The sequence below is a fragment of the Lynx rufus genome, unplaced genomic scaffold, assembly GCF_022079265.1.
Source record: "Lynx rufus isolate CCGP_SWC_20201006 ecotype Redwood Valley unplaced genomic scaffold, mLynRuf1.p SCAF_6, whole genome shotgun sequence".
Lineage (NCBI taxonomy): Eukaryota > Metazoa > Chordata > Mammalia > Carnivora > Felidae > Lynx > Lynx rufus.
In genome coordinates, this window is record NW_025814878.1 from 28448023 (window position 1) to 28466660 (window position 18638).

At 40.7% G+C, this 18638-nt stretch overlaps 1 protein-coding gene across 3 annotated transcripts in view; it reads left to right on the top strand.

The window, feature by feature from the left end:
• The first annotated feature begins 2765 nt into the window (after positions 1-2765).
• The window catches only part of SAMD3 (sterile alpha motif domain containing 3), a 57673-nt gene continuing 41800 nt past the window's right edge, over positions 2766-18638 (top strand). Inside the window, exons 1-4 of one of the 3 annotated variants that reach the window (XM_047102726.1) lie at positions 2766-2856; positions 3116-3215; positions 3887-4076; positions 7431-7538. In XM_047102726.1, coding sequence (XP_046958682.1) covers positions 3137-3215; positions 3887-4076; positions 7431-7538 — 377 coding nt within the window. In that variant the 5' untranslated portion in view covers positions 2766-2856; positions 3116-3136. The other 2 variants (XM_047102725.1, XM_047102727.1) reach the window with 2 other exon arrangements.

Below are 18638 nucleotides of genomic sequence, written 5' to 3' on the forward strand. Positions count from 1 at the left end.
CCTGCTCTGAGCTCCCTAGGCAGTAACCATTTTGATGACTAAGGCAGGCTATGTATTCCAGTTGACTATTCCAGTTTTCATACCTTCCGGTCTGGTGATGGCTGGAATGAACAATGGCACAGAGTGGATGAGACGTTCTGCTTCACTGGAGTTCAGTGGTGTCATTTCTTCATGCCATGGCAAGGCTCCACTGACAGAGTTGCCTGGACACTGCCCCAGGTGACTGCCATATACCTGTTTTTGTTCCTCCACCTTCCTTCTTTTTCATGAACGGGATCTGATTTTTTGCTAAATGGCTTGTTCCTTCAAGTACAGCCACAGTAAGAGATGTTCTTTGCCAGAGCAGCATGAGATGTTGATCCAGGAGAGGACTTAGGCCACCAGCAAAGCTTTTAAAAATCCTTTTATGGGGGCACCTGGGTGGCTCAGTCGTTTAAGCGTCTAACTCTTGATCGCGGCTCAGCTCATGATCTCACAATTCGTGGGATGGAGCCCGCATCAGGGTCAGTGCTGACCGCTCGAAGCCTGTTTGGGATTCTCTCTCTCCCTCTTTCTCTGCCCCTCCCCAGCTCATGCGTGCTCTGTCTCTCACACACACAAAATAAATAAATAAACCTTAAAAAAACATTCAAAAAATCTTTTTATTGCCTCAGCTCTGGGCCTCTGGGAAAATAAAAGGAAGAGTGCAAACGGCAAGAAAAATGAAACGTTTTCATATTTTCTTTAAAAGTGCTTATTTGTGGTTGATGCTGTTATATGCCACATCACTCTTGACCACCACATTCACGGCAGTTTGCACTATCTTCCTCTGGAGCTTTAACGAATTTATTAAATAAAACTTGCCCTTAGGTTGCTTTAGCTTACCTCTTCCTGGCTTTAATTAGATGTGATCCTGTAATATTTAATGGAAATTTATTTTATTAAAGTATAATCTAATCGAATAATGAAAATAGTTTGACCAGAGTACTCACACATAATGTTGTCTTACTCTTTCTTTATTATCGTGCCTTAAAATATTTAGTGATAACACTTGCCTCACATTATGAAATTTTTTCAGATGTTTCTGAAACTGCTGGATACGCAGTTAAGCGGCTGGATACATATTTTCTCATTTGACGTATCTTCTATTCCTTTATGATGTCTAAGATCATAAATAATACATCCATTGTTTATGTGAGAGGAAGTTGCAAGGTTGCTACTTAAAGATGTTACATTGTTGCCAAAGAGATACTATTTTCTTAAATATTTAGAAAAACTAATGATCAAAAACTATACTTTAATCTGAGGATGTACGTAAGAGATTATAATTTGAGAACTGTTTTGTTTTTCCCAGAGGTAGAATTAGGTAAATATCGGGGAATTTACACATATGAGAAGATTTCCAAGTACTTAGTTTATTTTCCTTTTTTTTTTCCATTGATAGCCATCAATGGACAGTGCCTTCTGCTTGGCATACCTTTTAATCTTGGAGTTTAGAGAATTGTGGGTTTTTTCCTTTCCTTTTCTATTTTTTTTTTAAGTCTTACTCTTCACAAGGAAGTCAGAAGTGTGACAAGAAGGTGTGATTTTTAATTTACACCAGAGTCTCGCAAATAATGACTTTTCACACCGAGCTAGTGCTGCTTAGCCTAGGGGAGGAGCTTTGTGGCTACTGTTGTCTTAGCAAATTAAATCCACTGCTGTAATTCAGCAAGACATCCTTCTATATTTAACCCTTGTTTTCGGCTTTGCAGCTCGGTGTTTGTGAATGCTTATTACTTTGTAGTGGACTTGTCTTCTAGGAAATGGATTTTGAAGGCTGTTACCTTTTCAGATTGTGCAGAGTATGAAAGGTAAACATGTTTTCCCTTTCCACCATGCTAACTGCAATGTTGGAAATTATAACTGATTCAAATGCACAAACATGAAAAATACAATAATAACAATTTTGAGAACTTCTAGCGATAAAATTTACATGCATGATCTAATAAAAATTTCTATCTTTCCTTAAGGCTCCAATTTCTCTAAGAGAAGCTTTGTCCTGTCTTTATAGAAGAGCCAGGGTCTTACTGAACACCTACCTCATTTAGATCAAGAGTTAAAATAGGAAGTAATGTTAAAAGATGAAAAGTTTTAAGTTTTTTCAGTTCCTCCCCAGTCCATTTAAAGTAATTTGGATTGAATTATAAAACACAGGGAATGAGCTGCTAAGAGAAATTTTAAAGATTATTGAAATTGCTATACTTTTATGAGGTTTCCTAAGCAGTTGCAGAAGAATAGTGGCCTGTAAAAATAACTGAACAGTAAAGGAACATAACTTGCAAACTTTGTATGCACACACTCATTTCTGATTATGAACGCACTTAGTTATTTTCCCACTTTGAATTTGCCCGACACAATTTTTTTTTTAAGTTTTCAATCAATGTGCTCATTTTTCCTAGTTATCTAACCAACCATAAAGTTCTAGCACTGAATAGAATATAGAAGAGTATTAATGGAAGGAAGGAAAGAAACATTCAGATTCTTCTGAGAAATCTGGCTTCTACTTCCTCCTCCTGCTAAAACAAAGTCTTCAGAAACACTACAAGCTAGCTCTCTTTCCTAGCTGGGAACATCAAGGGGTTAAACAATCTTGGTTTACTAAGAATCTTGTCAGGCTTTTATCTGATCCTTCCTCCCTTCCTCCCTGCCTCCCCTGCCCACCCCTTTTGTAAATGTCAACCACTTCCTGATGAGCCTAGTAGTGGTGAATTTCACACCTTTCTTTTCTTTGTGAAGAAACCTGGGTGTTAATGGTACAGGATTGGGTACCATTGTACGGCTTTGGCTGTCTGTTAGTAAAGCTGAGGGATGCCTGTGGAAAAAAAGTAGGAGAAGGTGAAGAAATTTGAGAAATGAGACTAGGAAATAGGTTCAAACCAGTCTCATTTTTTTAAGAGAGTATTTGTTTTATTAGTAACTTTTAGATGTGTATTCGGAAAAGAGTAATTTTCAAGAAGCTTAGTATTGAGAGTTTAAGAGTCTGGCAGAGGGAGGAGCTGAGATTAGAGAGCTGATTGGAAAACAAAATAAAAATAAAAGAACAACAATCAGAGAGAAAAACTGAAGAATCCTTCTCTGACCTTTTATTCTACAGGTGTATTTACAGGACACAGCAATGGAAACTTGGTCAGTTGATCAGGTCTGCAGTTGGTTGGTGGAGAAAAACTTAGGAGAGCTAGTTCGTAGGTTTCAAGGTGAGTTGTTTACACTTTGAAAAAATCTTAACACAGCAGCCTAAATATTGAGTGTCCTCTCTTAACTGCTAATTACTCTCGTTGCCTAATGCATGTGAATGGGGGTGTGGAGTCCTTGCAGTAGGGAATTTTCCTTTTTCTACTGACTGTGGTAGAGTTTGCATTTGACCTAGCATCCAGAGGAGAATGTAGTATTTCAAAAAGAGCTCAAATAAAACAAAGAATTAAGAGTTAAAATACATATTTGATATATGCATTTGGCAATTGCTTGTATCTTTAATGCAGCATGTGTTCTGTTTGGTGTGGGATTTACAAGTTTTGGATATTGCCTGGGTGGTACTAGTAAGAATGATTCTCTGAAAGATTTTTTTTTTCCTTATAAAAACAATGCCTGTTGCAGAGAAATTGGAAGGGGCAGGCCTTAATGTGGAAGTAAAAAGTGTTATCGCGACTCCATGTTCTGAGACTTTCTTAGGAGCAGAGAGCAACTGGGAATGATGCGGTATCAGTGTTCTATCTTTGTAAAAATAGAGATAATATTGTAACTTCAGAGGACAGGTTTAGAGGATCCTTTTAGCCCCAGATACAATTTTGCTTGTTCAGAGTGCTGTGTGTTATTACAATGCTTTACCAGGCAAGCGTGCAGAAACATTTTTTTTTCTTTTTCCCAGAGGAAGAAATAAGTGGGGCTGCTCTTCTAGCACTTAATGATCGGATGGTTCAGCAACTGGTAAAGAAAATTGGGCACCAGGCTGTTCTGATGGATTTAATTAAAAAATATAAGCAGAAGAGTCAAAGACTGGAGCCCCCTGGAAGCCCTAGAGAAACAGCCCCTCTCCAGCGAGCAAAAGCTGTCTCACCGTAAGTCTGGTCCTGAATGACCTTCGTGTTGAGGCTGTGCTTTCCCCAAGCACAACGTTTGGGGTTTAAAACTCTGAAAACTGGGACCATTTTCAGCTAGATGGTGTGTACAGTATTTCTAATATCTGCATTAGGGACACTTTCGCAAAGTTTTATGAGTCAAGATACATTTTTTTTTTTTAATGCGCCACTTTTAAACACTGACTCCAGTTGTTAGGGAAGTCCTGTAAACCGGGCGTTCCTATACAGAAGGCTCTGTAGCAGGTGGTTGAAGTGTCCATACAGCAGGAGTGCGAATGGACTCCTGAAGCTTGGGTCTTAAAATCAGGTTTGGGGAAAGGTATCTCTTACTGTTCCTTTGCTTTTCCCCAAACTTGTTTATTTATTTATGTATTTATTTATTTGCCAAGGATTTCTTATAGTGACTAATTTATAATCTCCTCTAGAGGCTTGCATGGTATAATTTGCTAAAGACTCTTGCCACAATGAGTTTTCTAATTTCTCCCTAGAATGCTAAATGCTAAGATCACATCCCACAAAAATCATGTAGAAAAAATTGTGGTGCCTTTGAGGTTCAGGGATGGTTTTGTTTGTTTGTTTGTTTGTTTGTTTGTTTTTATCACTGACTAATGCAGTGAAAAGGAATGATAGCAGGAATTACAAAATTAAGATGTTCACTTTACAAATCTACGCCCCAGGATCATTTCAAGCATTCTGACTTGGTTTTTTTTCCCCCCATATTTTGAGACTTTTTGCAGTTTCTAGTATTAAATAATTATTCATTAATTTTTAACAGAAGATTATGATGTTGATGAATACCATTCTATGTCTTTAGTTTTTCAGATCGTATCTATAATAATATGTATTCCTGTCTTGTTCTTTGATAGGGAATACAATGTTAGGGAGATGTGGCCTAAGTAATTTTATTTCTAGAATATTTGGTTATTTGGAACATGGAGGGGAAAAGGTAGTCTTGAAGGAATGGTCCACAATCAGCCTGAAGATTCTACCATCTGATTTATTTGAAGGATTTCTCTTAAACGTTCTTTTGACATATCTATGTAAAATCACACTCATCAATATGTGACTTTTGATGAAGTTCCCATTGTATGCTTCTATTCCTTTCCAGCAAAGCGTGGGTGTGAACCTCAAACAGCTCTCAAAGTAATTCCAAGCATTCTTGGATGAGTTGGACTTTTGAGCTGGAAGTTCCCTTCAGTTGACTGGAATCTTGATATTGCTTTAGGCACAGCTTGGAAGAAAACAGACAGCCTTGTTTCCACTGCAAATCAGTTTACAGTGTTCTTTAGTAAATGAGAACTAGCAGGACTTCCAGGAAATCTGGGCTTAATTCCTGGTTCTACCACTGCCTTGCATTAAGTTAAATGCTGATACTCCTGTTGCTTCTTCTGTAGGTTGTGAAAAGTAATTCAGTACCTAACTTCATGTTAATTCACTGATGTTGGTTGTAACCTAAGCTTTGAGAAAATCTTTCCTCCTTCAAATAGTCTCATTTCTTTGTTAACCTGGTTAAGGAAGCCAGTTTCAAATATTGCCAAGACTTGGAACACTGGTAGTCCAGGGATTTTTGAGTGGGGGCTTTCACTCTACCCAGGAAGTAGCTTATTCACTTTAAGGATTGGTTAAATTAATCTGGTACAAAACCACAGTTGCTGGTGGGGTTATTGGTTATATTTGGTTAAACGCTTATTGGCTATATTTGGTTATTGTCAAATATGTTGTCATTTGACAAATGTATTATCACATGGGAATCATGATAATGAAGAGTGGCATGAGAATATGCTATTTAATTAAACCCTTTCAGGAAGTGCTAAATAAAGAAAGGAACTTGGTGCAGTAGAAAGAACCCTAAAGCTGGGTATCAAAACACTTGATTTCAAACCTCTCTTCTGATGATAGCTACTCCTCTAAACTTGGAGATTTGCTTGGCTTTTTTAATTTTAATTTTTATTTTTTTGGAGTAAAGATTTTTTTTAATATGAAATTTATTGTCAAATTGGTTTCCATACAACACCCAGTGCTCATCCCAACAGGTGCCGTCCTCAGTACCCATCACCCACCCCCCCCCACCCCCCATCAACCCTCAGTTTGTCCTCAGTTTTTAAGAGTCTCTTATAGTTTGGCTCCCTCCCTCTCTAACTTTTTTTTTTTCCTTCCCCTCCCTCATAGTCTTCTGTTAAGTTTCTCAGGATCCACATAAGAGTGAAAACATATGGTATCTGTCTCTCTCTGTATGACTTATTTCACTTAGCATAACACTCTTTCCAGTTCCATCCATGGTGCTACAAAAGGCCATATTTCATTCTTTCTCATTGCCACATAGTATTCCATTGTGTATATAAACCACAATTTCTTTATCCATTCATCAGTTGATGGACATTTAGACTCTTCCCATAATTTGGCTATTGTTGAGAGTGCTGCTATAAACATGCTTGGTTTTTTTTAGATTCAACTGCAAAATGAACTGGGCAGAATGAATAATGCTTAAGACTCCTTCTAAAGAGTCTATAGTGGCATTCTATATTGGAGATTGCAGATGGGTTTCGATGTGAGTGCAGATTTCTTTTAGTGGCTAATGGTTGTCTAGTATATTTTGAAAAGTATTTGTAGGCCACATCTGGAAAGGATATTTGGCATCCTATTTAGATGTGAGCAAATCATAGGAATATGTACTAGGTAGGAGTATTTACAGTTGCTCTTTGGTTGTTGTTCTTGTTGGAGCTGGTAGAAGAATCACAGGCCACCGGAAAGTTCGAAAACCGAGCTCAGCTCCCGGCTCTGCTATTCAGTAGCTTGTGGTGGTGAGCAACTTGCTTTTCCTTCTGGGCTTCAGTTGTATCACCCATAAAGTGAGGGAGTTAGTGGACTGTGGCTTGAAAGGTGTTACATTTCACAGATAATACACGATCTCCCAAAATGGCAGAGAGTGGAGAAGCAATCGGATGGAGTTAATCACTTTTTTTTTTTTGCAGGCTAAGGATATTAACCCATAAGGATATGTTCAATTATCGCCATCATTTCAAAGAGGACTAGATTGCCGTAAGACCATTTATAAATATGACTAGTTGGTGAGAAAAGCACTGGGAAGTGGTGTCAGCCTACCTCCTGGCACCTATGAACCACTGCGTGAGATGACTCCAGTGCTCCCGTGTTACTTTTATTTTTTATTTTTTTTTCCGTTCTCTTAGTCATACCCCTAACGTGGAGCTTGGAGGTGGACACAGATTATGGTGTCGTTATGGGCTGCCTTCTACCCTCCGAGCTGCCATGAGATCCAGTGGTTGTGGCTCCCGTTGAACAGCTCCTAACCCAACTCTTCTTTCTTGGTGACAGGGATGAACAGTCCTCTAGCCCAGCCAACCGTGGGAAGCACACACCATCTTTCTATCCAGCTGAAAACCTTGATAATGGACTAATTGACCAAAGAGTACTGAAACAGAGGTGGGGTTGCTGACTTCTAAACATTTTAAAGCCAAATGATAATATTTGTCTTTATATTTTGAGATTTCATCTGTTTCGATGTATTTCGAAAGCGGAAACTTTTTGTTTTGCTGCAAGGGAATCTTTTATCAAGTGATGAAGAGATTTGGTAAAAGGTGATGATGAAAATTTATGAGCTTTATATTGAAAAAGTGAAGTTTTGAGATGATACCAAGCATCTTTCAAGTACATGTTAAGGAGAAAGAAGATTTCTCTGTCATAAACTGGGGTGATTGGCAAAAGCCACGAAAACGGAATTTATTTAGTGAATCGTGTCCTCTAGCGTATGCCTTTTGTGGAGTCTTTGTTTTGGCTCTGAATTTTGTAGTTGTGGTTGTTTTTAACTTTACTGCTCTTGATGGAGACACTGCTTTGGTAAACACTTCCTTATATTCCTACGTTGGATTTTATGTGGTAGTGTATTTCAATATATGGGCTACGTTGGAACAAAGGGAACCTATAGACCTAAAGAACTAGACCCAGGAATATGAGAATCAGACAAAGTTCTGGGGGCAGTTGCAGGTAAGATGTGGTGCAAAAGTCATGATAGCTTATACAGCATTTCCGGTTCCTGGTCTATGTGGTTCATGCACTAGTCGTGATGCATATGGTTTTCAGCCACCGACCAGCAAATGTTTTCCTTTAAATGTACTGTCATTGAAGGGAGAAGATGTCAACTTGCGTAGGAGAATAATCAGGCAATAATCAAGCCGGGGTGTGGCCCTTTATAGGTTTCACAAAACTTTTACATTACTAACTTCTTTAGTCCACAGCAGTCTTGCAGGGTGGTCGTTAGTCTCTCTTTTTTGTAAATCAATAAAACTGAGATTTAGAGAAGTCAAGAGGCTTCTGGAGAGTTTTCCCTAATATGCTATTCTCACCTCAGGCAGGATCTAGGGCCATCAGGACAGGACCTCAGGGGACGAAGGGCTGCAGTCTCAGACCTCAGGTGCCCGGTCCCAGTAATTCCTCAAAGGCAGGAAAAAGCTGCACCTTTGATCAGGAGCGCTTGCAAAATGGGCCTCGGATCTGGGGTGCCCTCTCTGTCCTCTTTCTTCTTCACTGTCTTCAACCTTGCGTCCCATCCCTGGGCACAGAGACCCCAGCTCCTGAAGATCTCTCAGCGTTAGGGCCCATCGCCTCCTGTCTGGGGTGGTGAACAAGAAGGTGGAAGGCAATGACCTAGGTGAGACTTAGTCCCGATGGTCTTCCTATGGTTCAGAAGATGTAAATCCATTTTAAAGGTGGCTTCATTCTCCTGCTTTCTGCTCATGGGTGCTTGTTGATTTCAAGGGCTTTCCTTTGATGTGGCTCTGGGTGTATGGAATAAGCCATGAGTTCTCAACTACTCTTTCCGTTAGCTTTAGCCCCCAAAAGCAGCAGGCAGTCCCTTCTATAACTGTTCAGGTGTGAGTAGAGAGAAGAGGAGAGATGATTAGACCCAGTAGTGCGACCCTAGTACCACGGTGAATCAGTATCCAAATCTGCACGATGGGAATAATAACAATAATACTTTCTTCATGGTACTTTTATGAGAACCATCATCTAACCATGGATAAAGCCTGCCAAGTGCTGAGCACAGTGGAAACACATGGGAAATACTCAGTGTAGCACTATCACCGCTCCGGGAGCACTGCTCCAGGTGGTATTGCCACTTGCCATAGGACTTTTCTCTCCCTACTTGCTGCCAGTGGGAGGTGAGGACACAACCTTTTATGGGTTCTGTAGGTCTTTTCTCTTTTTCTAGGCCTTCTCGTGACATTTCATCCTCATAATGGTTCTGTGATACCTGCAGGGCACGATGATTATTGCCATTTTTTTCACACGGTTGGTCAAAGGAAAACTTCCTGGGCCTCATGGTAATTCTCATTCTTCATAGAACTTGGCAAGGGGGAGAAAAAAACAGACCTGGCTGGGAAATGGAAACAAATAGGAGGGTTTGGAAACCAGAGCCAATATTCCTAGACCTTTCTCTGTAATCAGTAAGTGTTTCCTAAGCTATGTGACTGCCCCTCACTATCCACAAGCACCTCAGAGTTACACATGTTCAAAAAATGAACTCGTGTCCCTTGCCTTAGTATGTATTTGAGTGCAAGAGACACAAAGGCACTCAAACTAACATAAGACAAGGGGAGTTTATTGTAATAAAAACATTTCACAACACACAAAGGCAAAACATGTAAATTCTCTGGGCCTGGAGGAAGCTGTCCTTGCACTCACGGAGCCATGCGATGGCCATCTCTGTCTCTGTTCTGCTTTCCTTGTCTGCCTCATTCCCTTGCTTCTCCTTCTCCCTAGGAGGGTGGATTTATCCTACCACTCATGGCTGCTCTGCCGTGTGCAGACTGGCTGGCGTATGAGTACCTTGCCATAGCACTGACTCCACATTAAATTCTCCCTGAAAACAGCTCAGGTTATCCTAGTCAACTGATTCAGTCTTTCAGTGTTGCTTAGTTCGGTGCCCAGGGAAGGGAAACTAAGGGGTCCAGCATGGATCAGCTGTCTCCTCTTGGGCAATCAGTTGTGTTGTGGGTAGAGAGAGATTAAAGACAATGTACCGAGTTTAAATATTTTCACTCCAGTTCTGCCCTTTATCTAGAGCCGTGCCTGGCATGGCACAGATTTTCTCCCTTCCCACAGCCTATCTCAGATAGGGGCTCCATCATCCAGCTCCGTATCAAGGGAGCCACCCTTGATCCCTTCCTCCTGCCCATCTGCCTAGCATGTTATTCATTCAACAGGGGTTGATTAAGGGCTGTTGCATGGCTTTTGTATCAGGCTGTGCTGTTCCCTTCCCTTCCCTACCTGCTCATCTTTGAAGATTCTGCTCAAAATCCCTCTTTTAGAAGAACCTTCCATTTTGTTATTCCAGGCCGGGCAAAGAGCCCTGCATCTGTGTAGTATCCTCTATGTGTCTCTTGCTTGACTTTTAAAAGTAGTTAACGGAACTGGTCGCTTTAAAGTCTTTATTCGCTCATTAGACTGAAAGCACCTTCTGGGCAAAGACCATGCCTTATTTGTCGTTATAAACAGCGCTGGCACAGTCCTTGGCACGCAGAGTCTACGTAGGAGTTTTTAAATTGAACCGAGTGTGTGTATGATCCAGTGGAAGACTGAGTGTATCTTCGTGGGGCAGGATAAATGTTTGAATAACGTCAATTTCCTTTGCGATCTGTTGATACAATTCATACTAAATATGCTGACTTTTTCACAGGGCTCAACTCCAGGAGTTTATAAGCCACTTACACATAACAGGCTAGAAAGCTTACATTGTTTGGCTCGAAGGCTTTCGTGAAGCCACGTGCTTTTAAGAGACAGGGAGGGACAGTGGAACAAGTGCCCACTTTGGGCATGCACCTGCTCTGGAATCCTGCCTCCACTTGCTTGCCAGGTGGTCTCGGCACAACAGAGGGTGGGAACATCCACCTGCATGTGTAGTTCGTGAGGTCCAAATGGGATAACATATTCAATTACCTGGCATCTATTAACACACCGTACAAGGTGGCTGTCGTTCTTGTGATATTTTTTCCATGAACACGTGCTTTCCACTCAGATTATTTGCAAACAAGAAGAAAAAGAAGGCTCCAGAGTCAAGCTGTTTACCTGACCTTGGCTAAGTCTCTACTAGAGATGTGTGTGTCCCAGGGAAACACTAGGGTGCGGTGACGTTGTGCAGGTTTTTCTGGTGATAGGTGATACCACGCTCTTTCCTGAATTGCTTAAATGCGCGTCTTTGATGTAAGGAAAGGATTATGAGGATCCATCTTAGATGTGCTCGTGACCCTTTGGAAAGAGATTTTTTTTTCAATGCCGTCCTTTGTTTTTCATTTGTACAATTTGCTTCCCTTTTAGTACTTAATAAGGCATGAAATCAAATAAAGAGGTAGAGGTGTCTTAAATGTTACTTTAAAAACACTTTGCTTAAACTTTAAGCATATGTGTGCAGATGTTTTGCTTCTCCCTTAGGTCATAATTATAAATTAGTCATGGTTTCAAGCGTATTTAAAAATCATCTTAATGATTTTTTCCTTGGTCTACATTTCCTTGGAAATGCTCAGTGATCTTACCCATCTGCCTAAGCTCAGTAAAGCAAATGGCAGTGGGTCCACACTTGATGTGTCGTCCGTCGGCTCTATCATTCAGCTCAGATAAGGACACCACGGTCATATGTGCCTCTTATCCAGTGCACAAAAAAAAAGGAGGTTCAATGAAGCGCACCAAAGACAACAGGTGATAAATTGTCCCACGTCAGTGGAGCAAGGACCCGTCAGAGGGAAATGCAGGATTGCACCATCTCCCACCACAAGGTGTATAGAATCTGTACCTAAAGCATCTGTGCTTTGTATTACATTCTAACTTTAGTCCTTAATCGGAGACTCCCACAGTGCACTGAGACAGTAAATGCTATGAGGAGTCCTATAGACAGAAAACTCATTTCACTTTGTTTGACTCAGAATTCTTTCTCCGTGCAACATCTGTTAATATTACAAAAAAACACCTTAGGAAATACGGACTTAAAGATTTCTTAGCTAAGCCAGCGTTCATTTCATATGTAAATATTTCTGTGCCAGGTACTTTGTTTAGGCACTGAGGATACAGTAGTGAACAAAGCAGACCAAACCTCCTATCCCACAGTCTAATGGAGAAGAAAAGTAAAAAAAAAAAAAAAAAAAATGTGACACTACATTATAGTATATTTAAGTGCTTTGGAGACCAATCATACAAAGGAAAGGGAGGGGTAGATAGAGAGTGAGTGGCGTGAGTGTGTGTGCGTGTGTGTGCGCACGCGTGTATTCAGGAACGTTCTATCTCAGCACTTTCAGGGAAGTCTTTTGACTTTGACCAGGTGATGCTGGAGCAGAGACTCAAATGAAGCGAGGGATACTGGCTCACTAAGCTAGAACTATCTAAGCTAGATATCAGTGGAGGATATCTGTGGGCCCAGCCAAACAAGAACTACAGAATCAGGGGAAATTGGGCTGTCACATTGATAAATAATTCTCCGACTCCTGCGCATTCCCATTAAATCTAATATGAAGTCTTTAGAGAGCTAAAGTAAGCTTGAGTTCTAATCTTTTTTCCCTCTTTGTTCAGTCCAAAAGTTACTGAATATACATCATGAGCTAGGTGTTAGGTAGACTGTGGGTGAGTGAGGTGGAGGGCAATTTAGTCCTTACCTAGGGGACCTCTGAGTCTAGTAGGCAAGAGATATGGAAGCTAATAACTGCAATATTGGGAAAGGGATGGAGAAGTAGAAATTCACAGGGTACAGAAATAGCACAAAAGAGGGAGAAATAGGACTTCCAGGGAAGTGAGTATGGAGAAGCCCTCTGTGGGGATTTTGGACGCTGACTAGAAACTTATCTAAAGCAAAATAGGACAGGAAAGGAAAAGGACATTCAGAGCAAAGCAAACAGCATGCACCAAGGTACAAACACCTGAAATCGTATAGGGACTTCTGTGGAGTCGGTAGTTTTGGACAGTGAGAGGTAGCAGTGGAGACAATGGAGTTGGTGGAGATGGTAAGAGGTGCCATTCAAGAGGTAAGGAGGTTCCGGGCTGTGTCCATGAGCAGAGCAACTGTATATTAGGTTCACCTGCAAGATTTAAGCAAAATATATCAGCGCCCTAGACCACTGCTTCTCAAGCTCTTCTGTACTTGAAAATCACCTGGGCGTTTTGTTAAAATGCAGATTCTGATTTAATAGGTCAGGAGTGGGGCCTGAGAGTCAGCATTTCCAATAAGTTTCCAGGGAATGCCAGTGCAAAGAGCCACTCTTGAGTAGCAAAGCACTAGACCAACAAGAATTTCTGGTGACGATTTGGGGCGCCTACGTGGCTCAGTAGGCTAAGCGTCTGACTCTTAGTTTCAGCTTAGGTCATCACTTTACAGTTGGTGAGTTCAAGCCCCATTTGGGCTTCATGCTGACAGCACAGAGTCTGCTTGGGATTCTCTCTCTCCTTTGTCTCTGCCCCTCCCCTGCTTGCTCTGTCTCTCTCTAAAAAAAGAAAAAAAAAAGAAGAATTTCTGGTGATGTACAATAGGCTAAATGTTTGTGTCCCCCCACATTTCATATGCTGAAACTCCAATCCCAATGTGATAGTATTTGGAAGTGGGGCTTTGGGAGGTAGTTAGGTCATGAAGGTGAATCCCATCTCATGGATGGGATTAGTGTTCTTGTAATAAGAGGCCAGAGAACTTGCTGGCTCTCCTTCCACCATGTGAGGACAAGAAGACTGCCTTCTGTAAACCAGGAAAAGGGAAATCACCAAGAACCGAGCTGTGCCAGCACCCTGATCTCACAATTCCAGCCTCCTGAGCTGGGAGACATAAATGTTTGTTGTTTAAGCCGCCCAGTCTAATTTGTGACAGCAGCCCAAACAAAGACAGGGTGGGACCTGTACATCAGTATTTTTTAAAGTTACACACCCAATTCTAATATATAATGAGAATTGAAAACTACTGCTATGGATTACAGGGGTGTTTCATCATGTATTGAGGCAGTGATGTAGAGAAGGGACTGGAGAAGCATGAGAGAAGGAAGATGCTAGGGTGAAGTTTAAGCAAGAGATGGTGACGGTCCAAACTAAGACAGTGGTAATAGAGAAAATGATATTTAAATAGAAAATCAAGAGGACTCGATTAATTAATGCAGGTGGAGGGAAGAGTCTTGCTAGGTGGTAAGTTTTTCCTTGTATTTCAGAGCCTGAAATAATGGTGGTGCCATATCCAAATTATGGCAGAATTGCATCGTGAAGGAGATACTTAACAGTTTATTCAATAGAATTCAATGGAGTGAAGAAAAATAGATAAGTCCAGAGCTTCTTCTTACTACTTTACATATTAACATTACATGGAAGTACACACCTGATGGGAGTGAGCCTGAATGCCAGTTCAATAACACAGCCTGTCAAAGAGAGGGACTCACTATCTTTGTTCAGAATTGTCTACATTCCTCAGTGAGCCACTGAATGCCCTGAACTACTGTGACAGTGACAAATCAGGTTGCCTAAATCCTTACAAATGTAAAACTGTGATCTTTATGAAGCTCCATAGTAGAGGAATTGGCCAACCCCAGGCTAGATGAGCAGGTGAACAGGGCTGCTGAGAGAAGACCAAGTCACTAAAGGTCTTGCCCAAGAGGCACATGAAACAAGCACTCTGATCAGATTTGAGAAGTGAAATTTGCACAATACTCTGCACACCGCACCCCCCCACTCCAAAAAAAGATGCTCTAAGGACATGACATATATTGTTCTCTGGGAGGTCCAGATCCAAAAGTCTAGTCGTATGAAGGTGGATTTTTTAAAAAGCTGCCCTGGATCCACTCAATCCTAAGTGATAATATTTTGAACTTCTAAACTACAAAATAGTAGTACTGAACCACTTTGCAACAACTAAGTAGGTAATGTCTCATTAATTTTGCTTATGTATGAAAGAGGAACAAAAATGAAAAAGGGACTCACGCATGACCTATTTATGACCTATTTATGGTTTTTGTGACTATCATGCTAGTAAGCATAAATATTGAAAGTATAAGCTAGAAGTTCCTGGATTTTTATAGGGCTGCCAATACCAAGAGGAATTGGATAATAGGAAGACGTAAAATAATTATTTATATTGGCTTCTTTTTGTGATTAGTCAAGGCCCCAAAGGCTCCTGGGTCTTTGACACTCACACTGGCAGCCAAAGACAGGGAGAATTTAAGAGGAGTGTGTCTACACTACAGCACGTGCCTGATGCCATTCACATCTCTACCCCCTTTTTGTATCTGAGTATGTGTTCACACATGCACTTCAGAAACTAAATTCTTCTGGAAGACTCACGGATTAAATGGCAGATGTGAAAGCCTGCCACTATAAAACATAAATTAAAAGCAAACATCAAAATTCTGAGAGTGTGGAGCAAGCTTTTTCTGAATTAGTGGTAGGTACCATCATTTCCGGCAACAAAAGAACATTTCCGTCACAGTCCATGTATGTCTTGCAGTGACACTGTTCACTGTTTTCAGAGGTGGCGTCTCACTTTGCTCATTGGCATGTGCCTCTTTAGAGAGTTTTGCCAAACTTTTTGTTCATCTTGTGTTCTTAGCAGTGGAAAGTCTTGCCTAGGTAAAGTAAAGCAGGCAATTGCTAGAGTACTGGCATAGAACACAGAGCAATATTTCTGTTTAACTTGTAGTTAGGTCAAGTTCGATCATTATATATTGTATATATATTATATATTGTAACATCCTTTTCTTTTCTAAGCTAAAGTGATAGCAGTTTCTTTAAACAGATATCTAAGCTGCTATAGCTTCCTCCCTCTTCTATGTTCCAAAAACATTTAAGCTTTTAGATGTTGCTGTGGTTACATGCATTTAGTTTCAGAGTTGATCATGTAACACTGGGCTTGCCAATCTATACCATTCTCAGTGGATAAAGTCTGTAAGTTTGGGTGAGGAGAAGAAGAAAATGAAAATGAGATCTCAAAATAAAATGGTTTGTGGGACACAATCTTTCAGTCCAGTCCCTGGAAAGCATTGCAATTGTCACAACTTTATCTTCCCATGATGGCAGTACTACCCCTGTGCTACTTCAGATATGAAGACCAAGCCCTTTGGCCTGAATGGCCATTCTTCACAGCCACATGATCCAGTTGTCCTTGGTTCTTTTTTCTGGAGGACCAGAAATCTATACTATTTTATAAAATTAGAAAAGCATCACAGTCCCTGAAGTAGTAGATTATCTCTAAATAGATGCTCCTGGAGAAAGGTGCCATTTGTTCTCTGAAGTTTAAGATAGCAGGGATGATACATGAAATGACTATGGCTCCAAAAGTCAACCAGGATTCAGATGAGTGTGATGGGAAGTCTGCCCCTGGTTCTGTAGCGAAGCCACATGGGATGCAGCTGAAGCTTGGTGAGACACTGAGAAAGTTCCTTTTTGGGAGGCTTTACTGGGGGGGTGGGGAGAAGACATTGATCATTTTGCAATTCTCCCCAGCCAGTCTAATTCTTGGATACCTTTTGTGCATACAGAAGACTCCAATCCCAGATCTGCCTCTCTAGCATTTGGGTCCCACTGGTTTGCATATCTCAAACATAAGGACTTAGTGATGTGGCACTTCTTTTTGCTGGCACATTGGCTTGATGCCTTGCTAGTCAATGGTTCCTTTGAGGTAGGGGGGCTGTTTTTAATATAACAGAACTCTCCTTCTGGAAAGATGGCGATTTTATGTGTGAAAACAAAAGTGTATGGAACTAAAGACCGTCTTTATCTGTCATAAAATATTACATTTAATATTTTATATGTCTTTCAAATGTTCCTAAATCTTTTACATTTTTGTTACAAACTGTTCCAGTCAGCAAATTCATAGGGAAATCAAAACAGATGAGGAGGCAAGACTTAGTTGAGTACCCATGGGGCCAACATTGGACGAGGCCCTGTGGGGGATTCAGATAAGGGAGACCACCTGAGAGCCAGGAGAATGGAGGAGAGTTCACCAGAAGTGCTTAAGATGAGCCTAGGAGTATGAGGAAAGCTTAGGGATTTCTGGGTGAGAGAAGCAACTACTGATACATGTATAGGGTGTTCTGCAGATATAGAAGGCTTGATTTTTGGCTGGGTCTGAGAATTCACATTGGATAATAGCTGATAATAAGATAGCACAAAATTGGACCATGTTATGAATTGTCCTAAGTATTAAGTATGATGAATTCAAATTTGGGATGTTAAGAAGTTACACACCAAGAATTTTTTTTTTGTTTGTTTATAGAATCTAAAAACCTTATCACCTGCTTTATTTGTGGAGATAAGGGAGAATGGGAAAATTTCTTTAAATATGAGAGTCCACTAAATTGGAAACAAAAGCTTTGGACTCTTAAGATGTTTTAATTCACAAAGAAATGCTGACACTTTTTGGTCTGGAGCTTCAAGAGTTTACAGTCTCCCTAAAGCAAGAGTGTCTGCTTTCATGGGGATAAAATAACTGCCAACACTCAATGGCTCTAAATGGGGTTTTTATTGCAGGGAATAGTTCCAGGTTTTTCCTTCCAAACATACATTTTTTACATTCAAATATGTTAATAAATCATAGTTATTTTCCTCTTCTTGGAGAGTTCCAGGAACCCACAGGGCTGATAATTTAAGAATAGGCCCGCCTCAGGCTGCCCTTAGAAATAGGACTATTCTCAGCAAGACCAGATACTGGAGATGCTCTTGGTCGAAGAGATAAACACAGCACATTGGGTCCCTGATGGCCTATCTACCGTGTTCAATGCATAGTACATGATGGCTAGGGACAGGAGAATCCTGAATCACCCATGTCACTCAACATGTGGGTTACCTTGTAAGGAAAAAGGAAGATTATCATGCCTATAACAACTGGGAAAAGGGTGAAGTTCACATGATGAATCACAAAAGGCAAAACATCTAGTGCAGTCAGTATCGCAGGCAAAGTTTCAGCTTTCCCATACACTTGGTCTTTAAACTATGGGACTTGTAGATTTGCAGTGAAACTTCCACAGTGGTTTCTGTCTAATCCCAGCAATCTTTCAATACCTGAGGTTTTTTTAAATTCCTTAACACATTGGGAATAGTCCCTAGAAATGTTGGATTCTTTAGTGTTTGGACTGCATGTGGCTTATACGTGATGTGCAGTTATCAGATCACATCACATGATATACAGTTATCAGATCACGTAAACCCAGAGACAGCTGAGCTCCTCTGTAGATTCCAGTCATAGAAACAAAGACAGGTAACCAGTGAGTGTTTCTTCAGAATAAACTGCTCCAAAAGATAACAGTTGAAGTGGTAGCCCAAGTGTTCCTCAAATTAAGGCAAAATTTGTTATATGATTAGGACAAACATAGGAGGCCAGCAACAGTCCACTGTCCATGCAATATGTTTCTTGTCCAGCTCTGTTTTGTGTTTATACATCTTGTTTGTCTTCTCTCTAGAGACAGTAGTCCTGGGTATCCGCTTTATTATCATGGCAGGGCAACTGAGTCCTAGGAAGGGCTTCTCCATAGGAACCCGGGAGCCTGGCAAGCTACAGAGAGATGTTACTTTTGAATAGCC